This window comes from Stigmatopora nigra, chromosome 2 (assembly GCF_051989575.1).
Source record: "Stigmatopora nigra isolate UIUO_SnigA chromosome 2, RoL_Snig_1.1, whole genome shotgun sequence".
Lineage (NCBI taxonomy): Eukaryota > Metazoa > Chordata > Actinopteri > Syngnathiformes > Syngnathidae > Stigmatopora > Stigmatopora nigra.
In genome coordinates, this window is record NC_135509.1 from 11,160,211 (window position 1) to 11,177,806 (window position 17,596).

General features: G+C 41.4%; 2 protein-coding genes across 3 annotated transcripts; one reads left to right on the top strand and one right to left on the bottom strand.

Annotated features, from left to right (window-relative positions):
• Window positions 1-865: 865 nt before the first annotated feature.
• Window positions 866-14,284, bottom strand: nup205 (nucleoporin 205). Of its 2 annotated transcripts, none has more exons than XM_077737843.1 (42): window positions 14,133-14,284; window positions 12,870-13,012; window positions 12,595-12,766; window positions 12,291-12,435; window positions 12,000-12,159; window positions 11,664-11,892; window positions 11,039-11,203; window positions 10,784-10,959; window positions 10,576-10,692; window positions 10,149-10,286; window positions 9,866-10,016; window positions 9,553-9,758; window positions 9,295-9,477; window positions 9,077-9,127; window positions 8,625-8,834; window positions 8,311-8,548; window positions 8,033-8,222; window positions 7,831-7,951; window positions 7,541-7,622; window positions 7,305-7,463; window positions 7,077-7,201; window positions 6,868-6,982; window positions 6,485-6,634; window positions 6,282-6,356; window positions 5,972-6,129; window positions 5,822-5,902; window positions 5,534-5,725; window positions 5,021-5,222; window positions 4,855-4,953; window positions 4,452-4,600; window positions 4,165-4,356; window positions 3,796-3,917; window positions 3,594-3,726; window positions 3,395-3,521; window positions 3,244-3,317; window positions 3,029-3,157; window positions 2,656-2,782; window positions 2,312-2,484; window positions 2,121-2,250; window positions 1,500-1,628; window positions 1,346-1,419; window positions 866-1,265 (listed from the first exon to the last, which is right to left on the bottom strand). In XM_077737843.1, exons 1-42 carry the CDS (start codon window positions 14,158-14,160, stop codon window positions 1,113-1,115), a joined length of 5,973 nt encoding a protein of 1,990 aa, XP_077593969.1. In that variant the 5' UTR covers window positions 14,161-14,284; the 3' UTR covers window positions 866-1,112. The 2 variants fall into 2 exon arrangements, with proteins under 2 accessions (XP_077593969.1, XP_077593961.1); XM_077737835.1 differs by having other exon boundaries at window positions 7,305-7,469.
• Window positions 14,285-14,424: 140 nt separating this feature from the next.
• On the top strand, window positions 14,425-17,514 carry agk (acylglycerol kinase). Its single transcript, XM_077709937.1, has 14 exons — window positions 14,425-14,798; window positions 14,883-14,922; window positions 15,004-15,083; window positions 15,139-15,214; window positions 15,293-15,418; window positions 15,503-15,597; window positions 15,768-15,837; window positions 15,927-16,006; window positions 16,234-16,291; window positions 16,390-16,537; window positions 16,610-16,707; window positions 16,788-16,858; window positions 16,938-17,022; window positions 17,108-17,514. Exons 1-14 carry the CDS (start codon window positions 14,689-14,691, stop codon window positions 17,240-17,242), a joined length of 1,272 nt encoding a protein of 423 aa, XP_077566063.1. The 5' UTR covers window positions 14,425-14,688; the 3' UTR covers window positions 17,243-17,514.
• Window positions 17,515-17,596: the final 82 nt, after the last annotated feature.

The window sequence follows — 17,596 nt, forward strand, 5'->3', positions numbered from 1 at the left end:
CCGACCCGAGAACGCCTTTTGCACAGACAGGTCCCTCCAACTGTCTTCCGAACTGCCGAAGGCAGTTCGGAATATAACCTTTTGCTGAAAAGTATGACTAAGTGTTTAATAAAAATTAAAAAGTTTTTTTCTTCTTTACTTCTTGTTCCATTTTCCAGACCACTTGGTTCGGTGATCAGCCAAAGGGCGACAGCGGGAAGCGAACCCAGGTCTCCCAGACGGGAGTCCAGTGCACTAACCTCTGCGCCAACCAAGTGGCTACACTTTCCTCTGTAATCAATTCAGTGTCTTGAGAAGAAGTCCACAGAAACAACTAAGTGAAAATGTGTCCCAACCGGGATTCGAACCATAAGTCTCCCACATGGGAGTCAGGTGAGTTAACCTCTAGGCCACAAATTGGCTACTCTTTCCTTTATCATTATTTGATGGTTTTGACTACAAATACATAGAAACAACTGAGGAAAAAGATTCCCCAACCGGGATTCGAACCTTAGTTTCCCACATGGGAGTCGAGTGAGTTAACCACTACGCCACGAACATTTTCACTTATGCTAGTGTTCAATCAGCCTAACACACTTGTCTTTGGAATGTGGGAGAAAACCAGAGCACCCAAAAAAAACCCACAACGGACTCAGAACATGCACGCTCCACACATTTGGACCGAGCTGGATTTGAACCCAAGTCCCCCACTGTGAGGCCGACGCAGTAACCACTCACTGGTGCTAAATCAAGTGTTGCAGTTGGAGTAAAGGTTTTTTAGCAATAAAAAAATCTATAATACTTTTGAAATACTGTATGAAAAATGCATTAGTAGTTGTATGATATAATCATTTTGAAGAACATTTAAATAGTATTACCAAGGACAAGCAGGTAGAAAACATGTATTTATACACAAAGAGAAATGAAACATTTGTTTGATGAACATTTGCATAATTTCCATTAAAAAAAAAAAACTATCCTTGCAAATGTTAGTCAATATGGCTAGTTTTGCAACCATGTGAAATTTTAAAGTGTTTCATTAGACTTGATTGACAGATCTCTTGAAAATGTTTCTGCAATTGGTTATGTTCTGCTTAGTGTGAGCTTGCCATCAAATCAGTCTTTGGAGCTCCTCAGCTTTTTGGCTGTCTCAAAAGGCCTCGAATTCTTCGTACAAGTGCCTGGATGAAGGTGTAGCGTGAGCGTACTTGGCTATACAAGCTCTCCACCTCCAGAAGCTTTCTCTGAAGGGCCTCCCCAAAACCGGCGGCCATGTCGCTCTTCAACTGCAAACACGAGATAAAAAGAGGATGAAGTCTCAAGAAGAAGCTCAGCATATCATAATACTCAAGAAGCCTTTTCTTACCAGTTCTAAATCTTGCTTATTGACGTGTGAGACAGGCCCATGTCCACTGCTGGTCTGAAGACTGCCAAAGGAATCTGGGGAAAGAAAATTGTAAACATAAATTGTTAACTATGTGAAATCAATGTTGACCAGCACTAATCCATGACACCTTTACCGTTGTCAAGACGAGATCGATACAACGTGGCTCCGGGCAAGGGGTAATCCTTCGGGTCAGCGGGGGTACAGTGCAGCAGGTAATATTCCAAGTGGCGCCATAACACAAATAGACATGTCTCAATGATGTCTGCAAGCGGTGGGTTAAGGTTTGAAAACAACAGCCATTCCTGTTTTTACCCCAAGAAGACAACGTCATTGATTAAAATTGGATGATTCAGACAAATTTAACACCCGGAACATGTCTGTAGCAATTTACACTAATATTTCTAAGTGTAAATTTGATCAAAGAAAATATGTACAGTATTGTTAACATATTTTTAAAAACTATTATGTTATACAGGGCATTCATAAGTGTGAGGAAAAAAGTAAAACTGTAAAAGTCTTGAGGGAATATATAAGAAACAAATACAGATAAAGCTGAAATATTCTTTTTCAAAAAGTCAGTATTAATTCATTTTCATAACGCTATCTTTATGGGGGGTGCTTGAGTCTATCTATCCCAACCAACTATGGGCAGTCAGCCCACCATGCGATTCGGAGTAGGTAGAACAATAAACGATTGACTTTGTATAGGGCGCACATTTAACTATAACTGTAAGATGTGTATAACAAAGGATACAGGAACAGAGGGCCAACAGCTTGGCTCTGTTATTGATGAGCTGGACCAATCTTCTTTTGGCAAGAAGACTTCTTTGCACCGATGAGATTTTCTCCACCCCTCCCGGCCCAGACACCAGGCCTTGGCACAACTACAAACCACACGTCTGCTTAGAGGAAATGTATCAGAGTTGATGCGACGGCCATCGTTACCTCTTTGAGCTCCTCGGGGGGCAGCTGATCCAGACTCTGCAGCTTCCCCAGACTCTGCCTGTGACTCTGGTGGAAGCGGAAGAAGTCGTTGGTGCTGTTCTTCAGCAGGAAGAGCACAAGACCCAGACTGGGGGCCCGTGAGTACGCCATATTGGGCAAAGTGGAGGTCAGTTCTGCACAAAAAAAAAGAATCAGGTCACGTTTGACATTTGATGGACATCCAGAGTCCACTTGAACTGGGTGGAGCTGGCAACCCTTCCCAGTTCAAGAGGATGGAACGTCTGTGGGGTAGCACAACAGTCAGGTGACATCTTGGCATTGATTAATTGCATTGAGGATCCGACCTTTGCGTCCTCCGTCCCTGCCAGCCGGCTCGCCGCCAAACGGGCTGAAGAGGCAGATTGTAAACTGAGCTTGAGTAGAGCTCTGCAAAAGTAGGATTTGGCAGTACTCCATGATGTTAGCGCAAACCTGGGAGGTCAAGGCAGGAACACAAACAGGAGTGAGCCCTATATACACACAACTACAGTAGGTAAAGGCAACATATGCTAGAACACTGTTTGCAAAGTTACCACAAGAAGTAATGTGCTACTAGAGAGGAATGGCTATGACCAATTGATCACTCATGTTCTCTACTGCCTAACTCATAACTTTCACAACATTCATTTAGGTGCAGCAATCTAAAAATCTGAGTTTGATTCCATAAGTGTTCCCTACTTGTTGCATGGCCACCTCCATCTCTTCTTTTCGTTCAGCCAAAACGGCAGTTGCACTCATCTCCGCTTGCTTCAGTAACCTTTCACGCTCACTGCCTGCCAGGCGTCCCAGCAGCAATAGGCATAACCGCTTTAAAATAAAAACAAAAATTCAGACGACACAAAAATATGACCCTGTGTGAAGCTTTAAATAAGCTTTTAGTTAGTCAAGCTGACCTGGAATCTGTTGATATGACCTTGAAACTCCATCAGAGAAGCACCATTGACCTCACTGCCCATCTCAAGAGCACCTGAGAGACAAATGTTATGAGAAACAATGTCCGAGAGTCCAACTTTTAGTGGTTTGATCCTGCCAATGTGTTGCTACCTGGTAAAGCTGTCTTACTGATGATACCAGTAAGCAAAGAAAGCTCCTGCAAGGCTCCAATGCTGAGCTCTGGACATCGCAGTAGTGACTGGATGGTGTCCGCGTGGACTATCAGCCACTGTAGGATCTAAAAATAAATAAATACAAAACACCAATTCAAAATCATATCTAAGGAAAAATAAACAATGTGTTCATTCACCTGTACTGCCCCCTGCTGGTGATTCATAGTAGTCGAGGTGAGTATGACCAAGAAGAGCCTTAGTGTGGGTAACAGTATCTGTCTGTAACGGTCCATTGGGCTGGGGATGAATGACGACAGGTCCCTTGCGACTCTGTAGAAAAATGTGAAAGACATATATGGTCGATGAATTTCATCAAGCGGTTAGATGTGACTTGATTACCTGTGAGCTTCACTGTCAGGGACCATGTCAAACACCTGACACTCGATCAGCTGTGCTACCAGCCCGCATCGGAGCAGCTCGACAGCTCCCTGGTTTGTCTTAGCCACTCGGGTAAGCAGGGCCTGAAAGGATAATTGCCATTTAGCTTGAACTATTTACAGACCAAGTGAGAATTCTTAGCATTAAATACTAATATTGGCAAATGATCATTTGTGTTATGGATGCTACAATAATTAACATTGCCTCATTGAAAAGTAGATCTTGGGACAAAAAAGTGCGAGAGGCACATAAGGGGTCAAAATAAAGTTGAGATGGCCTCAAGGTTGGTCAGTAGGAAGGTTCTGGGACTGGGACAGGGTAATTAATCACCATTTTGCTCTCGTAGATGTACATCGGCTTGAGGATGGGAGGCTGAGGTGAGAGCAGGCTCTGCAAAGCGACATCATCCTGCCTTAGACTCTCCACCAGCGAGCGAAGGTACCCACTGTTGCACACGAACAGCAGCCATTGGTTCTGCCTGTCAATGGACAGGATTCTGTCCAGCACTGCTAAAGCAAGCATCTGTAAGACATTATCACCAAGTGATGAAAAAACAGCAGTTTCAAAATTAAAGCCACATTACTCATTGGTGAAATCAAAAGGCAAAGGAGACCTACCCTACTAATCTCATGGCCATCACACGCATCCCTGCAAACCACTTCCATTAAAGCCCTGCCATAGCTCTCGATAATAGTGAGGTTCTCTCTCTGCAGTTTGGAAAAGCCATCTTCTGGGGCTGTGAGGCGCTCCCACATAGCACTCCTGGCTAGAAAAATAGTCAAATAAGTCAAATGGCAGGCAAGGTTTCATCAAGATAAATGTACCAATAAAAACAGAATTTAAATGGACTTTGTAGTCATTTTGATTATTTGTTTCTGAATAAAATTGAAGGATTCAGTGTTACTTTAGCCCTATAATATAGTTAAAAGGTTCATCTGAAGAAATCACTGCATGTAATGCAGGGAGAAAACCAACATTGAATGCTGGTGAATTCAGATTCCTCCAGTGTCACATTTGTACCTGTTTGTAAAGTGTCTGGTTCCTCAGGTTTCTGGGCAATTTGAAGGTAGTACAGCAAAGAGCCATAAAGGTGTGCTCGTAGACGTTGGTATCCGCCACCTTTGAATATACGAGAAAGGTTACTTTAGTGGAACACTGTTTGCAAGTGATGGAAGGTTAGACTAACCAGTGCTAAGGATAAAATCCAACAGCTTGCGGAGAATAATATGAAGGGCAGAGTTTGCGATTGAGGCAAAACCAGATGAGGATTCTAATCCCGGCCCTTGCTGGTGTTCTGACAGCACAGATTGGCTGAGGTGAGCAGTCAGTGTGAAGACAGCCCCAGCTACAATTGGCATCAGCTCTCCTGCAGCATCCTCAGATAAAACCTAAGTAAAATGGAATACATTCCAAGGTTATTGTCAACAAAAACAAACAAAACGCAAAAATTAAAATTCCCAAACACCTTTCAAGTTATCCCAAATAAATGAAAATTTAAAAGGTCAAATTTAAAACAAGACAATTGTGTGTTCACAAATACAAAAAGTACTAAATTGGGGCAAAAAGTCTTTTTCATTGACAATTTAAAGATATAGAAAAATAATAAACAAAAAAAAGACTTGATCATTACCCTGGTAAGGGCTAGCAGTGATCCAGTGATCGTAATGGAGTAATAAACCGGATTTGCATCTTCACAAACCTTGTCATGAAGGTCCAAAAGCAAATCTCGAATAATGAGCTGTCTATCTTCTACTGTTATGAGGTCAGCAGGACAGGCAGTCAGCAGCGTTTCAACCAGACTCCTCCACGACTGCAGTGCATGTCTCTTGGCGCTCAGACTCCGCCGGACACGGTTGCGTTCCACCACCTGCTGCAGGATTGAATTCACCTCCTAGAAACACACACAGTTTGAATTGAAACCATCTTCTGACAGAAGAAAAAAACAGGATTACCAAATCATAACCGCATTAATATATAATTCACGCACCTCCATCAGCAGGGGTCTTTGTCCGATGGCTGCCATCCCTTGCAGAGCATTGACCTCAGCAACCAGCACTCTATGGAGCAACTGTGAAGGACATTTCAAATACCACAACTCAGTCACACATTACTGTAAAAAAATCACCACCAAACTCACCTTTACATTGCACACAGTGTGTCCATGCTCGTTGATATGTTCACAGTTGGAGATGACTTGTTCGATCTGAGTGCGCTCAAAAAAGTCCAACTGGAGTAGCTCGGGCATGTCTTGACTGAAGTCGATAGCGTCCAACACACTAAGCAACTTCCTACGTACTGATGGCACAGAACAACAATTCCAAGACTGTAAAGCGGGTATTGTCCTCAAGAAAAACATTAGCATAGCACAAAAAGGAGTTTAAAGGTTAAAATATGCTATTTTTACTGTGCAATTTTTTACTGGGTAAGCCAACAATATTTAAACATACCTTTGGAAACGGAGTCAAAATGCAAGAAACCACTGACAGATCTCGTCTCCTCTTCCATACCAGATTCACCATCCGCTAACATGACAAAATTATCAAAAATCTTCCTTTTTTAATTTAAAAGACTTTTAAAAATCAATTTTCATCAAATTCAACTGTGAAATTATTTTGGACCCAAACAAAAGTTCGTGATTAGACATCCTTACCTGCATGCTGTGAGAGTGGCTGGTCATCAAGCAGCAAGTTGACAAGACGCTGTGTATGCGAGCGCTGACGGTTCAATGACGTCACCCTGAGCTCGATGGCAGCAATTTTCATGAGCCAAGACATCTGTGACAGGGCAGCAATTTGGTCTCCTGTGAACAGCCCAGAGCATTGGTCAATTCTTGAATTGTACTGAGATTGAAATTCATCAATGCAATACTAAATAAAAAAAGTCAACATCAACATTAAGCTAAGTGAGTGCCATTTGCTATACACTTCTACTTTGAAAATTAACTCTAATTTATAATTAATTGTTTTGATGAGAAGATTGAACGTTTACATTTTTTCATCATGTCATATTTGTAAACCAAACGCATGTTCTCACCCGGTGGAACAAACGGCAAGTGTTGCAGATGCGAAAACAGAAAGTCCTGACTTGTCCTCAAATAGCGCATGGTGGGTCCAGATGTTTCAGAGCAGGTGCACAGTTGGTAGATCACCTGTCAAGAACAACAACAAAAGCAAAAATCACATTCAGAAACAACTATGAAGTACCCAATGTTAGATTGCTATGCATTAGAGGAAAATGCTTACATGGTAGCAAAGCTCAGCCAAATGTGGAGCATGTACAGTGAGGGCTGGTCCTGATCTTTTCTCAGTGCCCCTCTGCAGGAGACTTAGGATGGCATGCAGGCAACTCCTCGGGCACCCTAGCACACCTGTAATGCACAGCTATCAATGCATTGCTACTCGGTTGTTCTTGTCCAATTGTTTAGTCGATGTCACAAAGTAAGTTACTGCAATTATCATGAACATGGTCACCTGGATCCTGCAAGTTGGTAGCAGACACACGCTTCTTGACATCAAAGCCCAGTAGATACAAGCCCAGGTTGGGTGTTTTCAATTCCAAAGAGGTGATGAGCAGGTTAAGGATATGAACTTGAGTTTCATGTCGGATCTGCGCCACCTTTGTTTGGGAATCTGTATCTAGAAGAATGTAGAGAGTGGTCACACAAAACAATGAAACATCTTTTTGGAAGCGACCTGACAAGACGCACCATTCTCAGTCACTGTTCCTTCTTCCGCCTCATCATTATCCAGACAATCCACAAAGCCTGCCATCAGCTTTTCACTCACAACCTAACAGAACAACAACAAAAAGTTTAGCTTGAAACTAGACAAGAGTGTTTAAGCAACCAAACAACAGGTGTACAATGTATTTAAAACAAGGCTAAAAAATAATAATAGAGGGTAGGTATTTACATAAGATACAGGTTAAACTGGCTAACAAAAAAAAGGCAACATCAATTCATTTCTACCCAACTATAACCCCAACAACATCATATACCTGATCATGTGTGAAATCTCCTACAAGCCTGCCTTGAATGTTTGGGTAGTTTGCAATGTGACGCAAGATCTTGGCACTCTGGAAAGCAGCCTTGGGGCTGGAGTCATTGTGGTACAGATATCTGACAGAAAACACAATTAAATGACCCAACTTCATGGACAAAATGCCACGTTTTGATGACAAGCGACACTTCCATCATTACCTGGCCAGATTGACAATGTGATCTGCTTTGCGGGTTTGCTGACTGACCCCCTGTAGGAGCTGCTCCAATGGGGAAACCAATAGAGAGGCCTGGCTCTCTCTGAGAAGGTCCATGAAGACCACCTCTTTCTGTAGGGTCAGGTCAAGCAGGCAGAGGCAATGGAGTATTGCTGACTCCAGGTGCTTCTTGCCTAAGAGACAGATTGTGAAAACACTTTTAAACAAACAGTCACAAGCTTTCCAAATTAGGTAGTGACAGAAGGCTGCATGTTCTCTCACCAGGGAAGGGAGCATAGGTGTCCAGCTGGCGTACACCCTCCTCCAGCACGCTGAGGCAGAGTCCCAACATAGGCGAGTCGTTGAGCAGGTGGAACATGATGCTGTGGCCTGGCGGCTTGTGGGCTGGCACCAGCTCACCCTGCAACTCCACCATCTCCTGGATAAAGTCTGACGGCTGTGGCTCGTAATCCCGCAGCAGTTTATGAAAGACTTCCAGTGTGGCGTCAGCTACTTCCCACTGGAAAAAGACAAAAGGTAGTGAGTGTGTGTGTGTGTGTCGAAACCGTGGGTACAAACAATGAGGCGAACGGCACCTTTTCAGCGGGGCGGCGATATGCTCTGGTGGGGAAAGCCAGGAAGACGCTGTCTCGCAAGAAATTCAAGTATGGCTGAAAGCCTGGTACACGCAACCCTGCGCCTAAGTTAAGGGGAACGCTGCTCTCCGCCAAAGTACTTATCAGATGACAAAAGGCTCGAGTCAGAGGGTACTCCTCGCAGCTCGACTCGATCTCATTAAGCTCCACCTGACAGGACAGATTAATAGAGAAAGTAGACATGACCATTTTAAACAAGGAATCTGAAAAAAGAAGCCCGATTATGTCATTTTGTGCATAAAGGAAAATCATTGACATATTTGTACCTGTACAAAGAAAATGTTTGAAGTACTATTTTTAGCAAAGTAAAACTTGGTTGTCTTTTAGCCAGTTTTACGCCACATTTTTGTGTATAAAAATTGCATTTAACATCCCCTATTGAGCTGACCAACCTCAATTCCTGCTGCCTGTCTTTGTCCTGGTGCACGCACTGTCTGAAGAATCTGCAATATAGGTCAGAATATGCTCAACATAAAAAAATAAATGTTGATTTTAATTTTAAATCCGTAATGAGATCAAACACAATAGAAGGTTAATTCACAACATCTTACACACCTACTTCATGAGAATTTTCTATTCAACAAAAGGCCAAAATGGTAAAAATGGTAACCTGTGTGTACTCAAGCGACTGCCAGAGCGAAGCAGAAATTTCGGGCGATTTGCCGAATGCCGCTAAACAGAGAAGTAACTCAGCTTTCAGAACAGGGGGAATACTGCACTGTAGCAAACCCAGCATCACCACCACAGGGGTCCACTGTGGATGCTCACACAATGCCAAGCGAGCATTTTCACTCTAGAAAACACAGAAAAACACTTGTTCCCAGATGTGCCCAAAATGTCATTGAATGGACAATCCTAACAGACATACCCATGTAATAATGGTAGTGAGCAACTGCAAAAATGAGGTGAGTCCATCCAGTTCTCGTTGAGTGATGCCTCGTATAGGAGGGTGACGATAATGGACTGTATCAGGGTTTGGTAGGTCTCGTCGTAAATTCTCATTATACAGCATTAGAGAGTGGAAAAAATGTTCCCATGACACTGGACTGCCTGCTACTCCCTGAATGTTGTCGCCTGCAGTAAAGACATAGCGATTTTAGGCATGGAAAAATGGCTGATGTGGATGAAAATCAAGAGGAAATGGCTTTAAAAATCCTGAATAAATGTTTAATTCCTCTCACCATGTGAAGCTCCATTAGTTTTTAGGAGACTGAAGCAGTAGTGAGCACATTGAGGACCGTTTGCAAGACCTTTTAGCATGCGGAGATATGACATATAAAGAGTGGAGGGCAGAAGGTCTCCCATTTGGCGGACAAACTTGGAAAGAACCACCTGCATCAATTAAGAGAAAAGAAAACCAGAAAAGTCAAATGATAAACCGAGGCAAAAATTGAACGGGGGACAAATACGTATGCTAACACGTTGATGGATATGTCGGGAAAATGGGAAAAAAAAATACGTTACTTGTTTATGTGGGGGTCTTTGCAGCGCCATTCCCAAGTAAGATCCTTGCAGTGAGTTATGTTGAAGTGGATCCGTTGGACACCAAAAATCCAGACCCAACTCCATACTAAATGGATCTTTCTTGTAAAACTCCCCTATCTGGAAAAAGGATTAAACCATTGAAGCAATTTCTTGAGATTAAGAACTATGTCATCAAGATGATTGTTAGATTCAAATCTAGATAAAAAGTTTCATCAATCCGTTATGAATTTCTATGGTTGTTTCACAGAAAATGTATTTGAGATCCAAAGTGGATTAAATATCAAATACGTGAGGTAAACAGTATACAAGCCACTAAAGGCTTGCTTTATCTGCATTTTTTTGTACTGGATATTATCAAGCAGTGAGTCTAAATACTGCATGTGTATTTGTGGGAGAGAAAACTGACAAGCGTCATTAGCTGGTCCAAGTCCTTGCGCATTGACGACGGAGGTTCGTTGTCCATTTGTAAGGACATATGCAACAAACGGGCATCTTCATCAGCGCGGTTGCGTAAATGCTTCACCTAGCACAGCAAGACAAATCAAACAAAGGCATGTTAAAAAGAAAACGGGGTAATTCAATCAGAATATCAAATGTGCTCTGTGACATCCCACCTTCATTGGCATTAACGCTAGAAAATCGGTGATGAGTGAATGTAGGCGACGGATATAAAACTCCTCCTGGAGGCAACTCTCACACTCAAGAATGCCCTCTTTCATGAATAGGAAGACATCTCCCAAAACGGCTTGATCGGCTAGCACTTCATCAGCTTCGGTAAATTCCACCAGCGCTGCTCGCATAAAATGCATTTGATTTGAAGTAAACAGGAAACTGTAGATCATTTCAATTTTTGAAGAGACATGACCTACCTGCCCCCTGCGGTAGCTGTGACAGAACCCGTAGAGAAATAGCCCAGGTTAGGCGACATACAGCCTGAAGACCAGGAAGCTTCCAAGGCTGGCTGTCTGTCAAACGACTGTGCACTGCTGACACGTACTCTCGCTCCGTGAGCAGCGGCAGTGCCTGGAGCAGATCTAAAAGAAAGAATAAAACAAAATACAGACGAAGGAATAGATTTATGATAAATCACATTGATCACTTCTAAAAAGTTTTGATGTTTTCTATAATAGAAAGCAACACAAGGGTAGAACAATTTAAATGACTAGCTATAACCTGGAGAGGGCATTCTGTCTAAATGCATAATAGCAACTAGTATCTAAATGCAAAGTTTAGTATGGGAGAATTTTGAACACGCACAAAAGAAACACAAGAGTAAACATTCACTGTATTACATAAAATGCTTAAAGTGGGGACAATATCAGGGCCTGGAAAAAAAAATATCAACAATTTCCTAACTATATACTATATGGATTTATATGGACAGATATTTGCCCATATTAGAAAGTTTGCTACGAATTTATTCAAGGATCGTTGTTCAATTTGTAATGTTGTATGTTTTGGGCAATTTTGTAGCATATACAAAGTGGGCCAAACCTTCTCTATCTTCAGTGCCTTGTTCAATGAAGCTGACATCCAAACAGTACATCAACGCCATGACCAGAGCCAGGTTCACACTATCCAATGACCCATCAGCTTGAACTGAAATTGTCTCCAAGTGACCAATGAGAGCCAGTGTATCGTCTTTAGTTAAAGGTGATTGGCAAGTCCATGCAAACAGACTATCAGCCAGAGCCCGCCTGCATTCTTTGATGAGGTCTGCTACCTGGAGGCAAAAATTGATTTATCATGTCAGTTAAAACTAGACTAGCGTGATCGATCGTGCCCGATCAACACATTCCAATACTATGTAACAGAATAAGCTGATCCTACCTCCTTCCTGTGCTTTTCATTGCCAAGACCTCGCTCTTTCTGTAGCCGCTCAAACTCGCGCGTTAGATTGACCTCATTTACCAAGGTCAGGATGCGCTTGGTCAAACCATGGCTCATCAGTTCATCTGTGAAATGTGTGATCAAAGACACCAGCTCGCCACTGAACAAGGTTTAGGAGGGAAGAAAAACACATCCAGTCAAATTCTATTAACAACAACTACTGCACAGATTTCACTGATCAGCCCCTGAAATATACCTGCTTGGGGGAGCATACTACCTGAAGGGAGTTACCTGAGGTTTAGGGTGAAAGTCTTGCCTTGACGTGATTGGATAAGTGTTCGAAGAGAATTGGCCACACAAAGCTTCCCATCCCAATAGAGCAGCACTGCTACTAAACCACGTGTTAAACCTGGAAAGTGGGATTGCTGCTGTTCACCTGGGGAAAAATAATTTAAAATACAACATTCATTACATATATGGGCCCCATTAAATATATTTGCTATATGTTGATGGCATGGATAATTTTATAATCAAGCGCTCTTAGATTGGGTAGGGTTCAAAGACGTAACATTTTGTTTGTATAGTAATTACAGACCTGCCAACAAAAGCTCCAGAGCTGATAGTTCACCAATGTCAAACAAATCACTGATGATGAAGGCCTCTGAAAGAAGCTGCTCTGGAAGAAGTCGGGACCCCTGCTGACCCTGGATGGCAATGCCATCAGTGCTGGCTTTTCGCACCTTCTCTCGCTGTTCTGCACTCTTTGGCTACAAATTTAAGAAGAGGATGTTGCAGGCAGGTCATCTAGGCCATTGTATTGAATGCTCATGCGATAAAATGAAACTTAGGAAGCTACGGCACAAAACTCACCGGGTTCTTAAATAGAGACAAAAATTGTGGCTTGTGCTTTTTCAACTGTAGATCAAGTAGGTGGAAGCTCTCTGGCTGTCGCTTTAACACAGCCCCCTCTACTGTCTCCCATAGTTCCTTCAATGGCTCCCAGAGACTGGCTCCTACATAAAAGGGGAATTTCAAAAGGTTAGGTACACAACATAACCTGTTCATGAAAAATTAGGAAGATTCAGCTGCTTGGAGCCATTTCAGGATGAACCTAAAATGGAATGCAATCTTTTCTGATGAACTGCATTTGACCTGCACTAAACATCTTAAAAAACAACCACTATTTTGCAACTAAAGACTGAAGGCTGGGACAATTTGGCATGAAACCACATTCCAAGAATGCACATACATACTTTCTACTGGCTTAATACTCAACTACATGCAGCAAGATTCAATTACCAGTAGTATATACATATAATATTTATATGCTCTTTCTTGTGTGGAGTTTGCATGTTCTCTCCGAGTCTGCATGGGTTTTCTATGGGTACTGCGGTCTCCGCCCACCTCCCAAAAACATGCAGAGTACGCTGGTTGAATCCTTCACATTGTCCCCAGGTATGAGTGTAAGTAAGCACAAATGGTTGATCGTTTTCATGTTTACATATAAATTGCAATGGAGTGCAACAGTTGTGTTATGCTCCCCTTGTTAGAAAACAAAAAGGAAAATAGTAAAGTAAAATACTGACACTAGTTTCTTTGAAAGTTGGGTATGTGCATTCAAAAAAATGAAAAGATCAAGCCGAGTTCACCAATTAAACCAAGATTTTAACTATTTCAGGCTAAATTAGACAGCAGATAGCCACATTCGAAGAGGTCAATACAGGCAGCCAAATAGTTTCACTGTTGCGTTCACTGTCTCAAGACGATTTGATCAACATTTTTTTTCTGGTGTCTATTTATTATTATTTGGGGGGGATCGTCGGACCACTCTCCCGGGTTAACAGCACATAGGCAAAATCCAATTAAAGATTGAATAGATCGACTGCTTTAACTTGATGGAGGAGAACATTAGCTCGAGATGAGTTTGTTTGTGCTTGTTTCTGTATTCTAGCGGCTTTAGCCTAGCAGCCCAACCCTTAAGAGTCGGTCTCACCATGCGGTAACGACTTTTGAAACAAAAGATATTTATCCCGGAATCATTTATAAATGTGCTTCTTTAAACTTGATGTTTTACTCATTGGATCGCCTCAAATAAATAAATAAGATGATATGCAAGGAAATCGCGGTACATACCCGAATTTACCGCCATCTGCATCGCCATGACACCATCGAAAGGTTGGACAAATGGCTGATTTTCTGTGCCGGAATTAAATGCATCTTATTAATGTATTTATGAAGTATTTCTGCTAAAAATTCTGTGTTAAAAAATCAAAATGTATTTCATGCGTGAATCTAAATTTAAAATATGCTTTCTACTGAAAATGTGAACAACCTCTTTTATAAATCTTTCAGGCAAGGTCTTTGGAACCTTTTTTAATGGAAAATGATTGTAGTCAATTAAAAATGGCATGATGACATATTCCTTGTCTTTTCCATTTTCAAAATGAAAATACATTTTATCATGCATTTAAATATGTACATATTACAAATTGTAATTACCTTCTTAATAACACCACAAATGGAACCATGTGTCCCCCTTTATGTCTACCCGTATTATTTTGGTGCAACACCACCACGCTGCTGACAGATATTGAAACCAGTGACCGCTGTAGTAACCTTATTTATGAATGAATCATGTTATAGTGGATGTCATTCTTTTTAGTTGTGTAGTGTGTAGATTTACTGAACAATGGCACGGGTTGTGAAAGTGTTTCGGACCTTGCGTAATCATTGGAAGAAGTCAACGCTTGCAGTATGCGTGCTATCTTATGGAAGTCATTGGCTTTATGGCAAATACTGGTGAGTATCAATGTGAGCTGTATAAAACACACATTGGCCTTATTATTTTTACATAATGGCTTCAATTTTATTTTTTTGTCATAGTGACCAAATGCTGCGAAGAGAGGCGTGCCTCGAAGCAAGGGTAAGTGCAATAAAATGCACCTTTACCAAAGTCACTGAGTTTTAATGTGCTACGAAACTATATAAATATTGTCATTGGTAGGAATATGGACGTCAGTTAATTGCCCCAAATGAGCGCTTAAAAAAGGCTACAGTGATCCTCAACCCAGCAGCTTGTGATGGGTAAGAAGATCCATGCCTGTTTTTCTTTCCCCAACCATGTTTTCCTTCTTCCCAGAAAAGCCAACAATTTGTTTGAAAAGAATGCTGCTCCAATTTTACATCTGGCTGGCATTGAGGTTACAGTGGTTAAGGTAGATCTTCATATTGGAAATCAGAGTGGAAATCAAGGGCCAGAGAATTGACAACACCCCCTTAATGTTTTCCTATAGACAGATTATGAAGGTCAAGCCAAAAAACTGATGGACCTGATGGAAAGCACGGATATGCTGATTGTGGCGGGAGGGGGCGGCACTTTGCAGGAAGTCGTCACTGGTTTACTACGGCGATCAGATCAAGTAGGTTGAACCTTGTCATTTTGATGAATTCTACATTATTTGCTTCTGTGTTTGTATCTGATCAATCAATGTTAATCTCCACAGGATTCGTTCAGTCGCACACCGATTGGATTCATACCGCTTGGCACTCGTAATGCCGTGAGTGACAGTCTTCATATCACTAGTGACAACAAGGTCAAGTGAGTATGGATTTTGTTAATGGCCGATCTTACAATTTCTGAATAGTTTAAATTTCAACCTGTGGGAGACAAATCAACTTGAGTGAAAACTTTTCAGGAATTCAAATATTGATTCAAATTGTAATGAGAACTTTCTCAATATTTTTGCGGTTTATTTACCATGTATGCAGGGACATCACCTCAGCGACACTGTCAATCCTAAAGGGAGAAACTGTGCCTTTGGATGTACTACAAATTGAAGTGAGAAGCCTTTTTTATTACGGATGTCATTTGATAACAGATTTTTAGTTGGCTTTGAGACGAATGAAAATGATGGGGTGTTTATTCAGGGGGACACAGAGAAGCCCGTCTTCGCTTTGACAGGACTACGTTGGGGTGCTTTCCGAGATGTTTCAGCAACTGTTAGGAAGTAAGGTTTACAATTTTGGTCACGTGAGTTGTATTTTTAACCATTGGTCGTTTTCAAGCATTATTAGACGTTGATAACAATATAGTATCACAATTGCAAATTGGTGTCTCGCAGATGATGATTCTACAAAATAACATTTAAAACTGATTAATATTATTAATGCAACTTTCAAGGAAAATAATTAAAGTTGTAATATTTGGGTAATTGAACCTAAACATTTTACCTAGATATTGGTACCTTGGACCATTGAAGACAAATGCTGCTCATTGGTTTCACACCCTTCGGGTAGGTTTGCCAGTATTCACAATTTCACAGACATATATTGTAGGACAATGCAGCACTCTGTCATGTGTTTGTATTGTGCATTGTTAAAAACAACATAGGAGTGGCCCTTACTATGTGACGTCACAGTGAACTACTTGGCTCCTACCCTTCGGCCTCCTGACCTGCCCCCTTATAAGCCCCCTAGACCCAACCTGCTCAATCGCATCATGCGCAGGCTGAGAAACCGCTGGAATCCACCCCCAGAAGGTATTATTTAAATTGTGTTATGTTGACTACTGTGTTTTGGACTCTTTTGGTCAATACAACCATTTTGTGCAGAGACTCTCAAAAAAGAAGAGCCAGAGCAATGGGAGGAACAGAAGCTCTCTTCAGTTGAGCTGGTCATTCAAACGCATAACAAGAACCCTGTTGAGCGTGTACGCATGACATCATAACCCAAAAATGGCATTTAAAATTTCCCCATTATTGTCTCCTAATTTTTTTTGTCAACCCGCAGCGCATTAATGACTCCATGACGATCTGTACGGAGTCTCAAAACTTGTCTGTGGGGGAATTTATCACCATCGGGTTGGTATCATTGTCCACCTTAAAGTTGAACAATTGGTTGCTAAATTGTTATTAAATATTCCCCCTCTCTTCCTTAAAGGAACCAAAAACATAAAGATCCAAGTCTCCTGACTGAAAATGCCACAAAAGTAGAAGCTAGTGCTTGCCAGCTCAAGTTGCCAGAGGTGAGAAACATAATTACAATAATGGGATGACGTGAAGTCAAGTACTGGTTGTCTCACAATTCACCTCTGTGTTGTCACCCCAAAGGTCCCGGGCAGTTTCTTTAACATCGACAATGAAGAATTTGAGGCCATGCCTGTGGAGATAAGACTGTTGCCACGGAAAGTACATTTTTTTATCAGTGCTGAGCGCCGTCTACAGCTTTTGTCACAGATCCAGTGAAAAGAAAAGAGATAGAAAAAAAAATACCAAGATAAGAAAATAAGAAGACGGAAGATTGAGAAACATAATGACCAAACCAAGTAACACTCAAAAGGAATAGTACAACTTCTAATTTTTGATTAATGTGTAAGAAAACATATAATTGTGTTGTTATTTGGCAATCCCATTACTCTGTATGTCATGCATTTTATAACCTAAATTAAATGGCATTGCTCAACAGGTTTGTGACTTCTGCCTGGTTGTTTAATAAAAGTACACTAAAGGACTGGTAATCTAAGTCCTGTTTTAGTGTTGACATAAGAATCTCAACTTCATAATGTATAATTAACTCATTGGTGACCATTGACATTTATT

What these genes read in the sequence shown, in the direction of transcription:
- nup205 (XM_077737835.1), bottom strand. Translation starts at nt 14,160, where the DNA reads ATGGCGATGCAGATGGCGGTAAATTCGG. An exon ending in AACTAATGGAGCTTCACATG is followed by an intron (nt 9,759 to 9,865) that starts GTGAGAGGAATT and finishes TCTTTACTGCAG; the next exon opens with GCGACAACATTCAGGGAGTA. An exon ending in TACCAACTTGCAGGATCCAG is followed by an intron (nt 7,202 to 7,304) that starts GTGACCATGTTC and finishes TGTGCATTACAG; the next exon opens with GTGTGCTAGGGTGCCCGAGG.
- agk (XM_077709937.1), top strand. Translation starts at nt 14,689, where the DNA reads ATGGCACGGGTTGTGAAAGTGTTTCGGACCTTGCGTAATCATTGGAAG. An exon ending in AACCCAGCAGCTTGTGATGG is followed by an intron (nt 15,084 to 15,138) that starts GTAAGAAGATCC and finishes CCTTCTTCCCAG; the next exon opens with AAAAGCCAACAATTTGTTTG. An exon ending in TTGAGGTTACAGTGGTTAAG is followed by an intron (nt 15,215 to 15,292) that starts GTAGATCTTCAT and finishes GTTTTCCTATAG; the next exon opens with ACAGATTATGAAGGTCAAGC.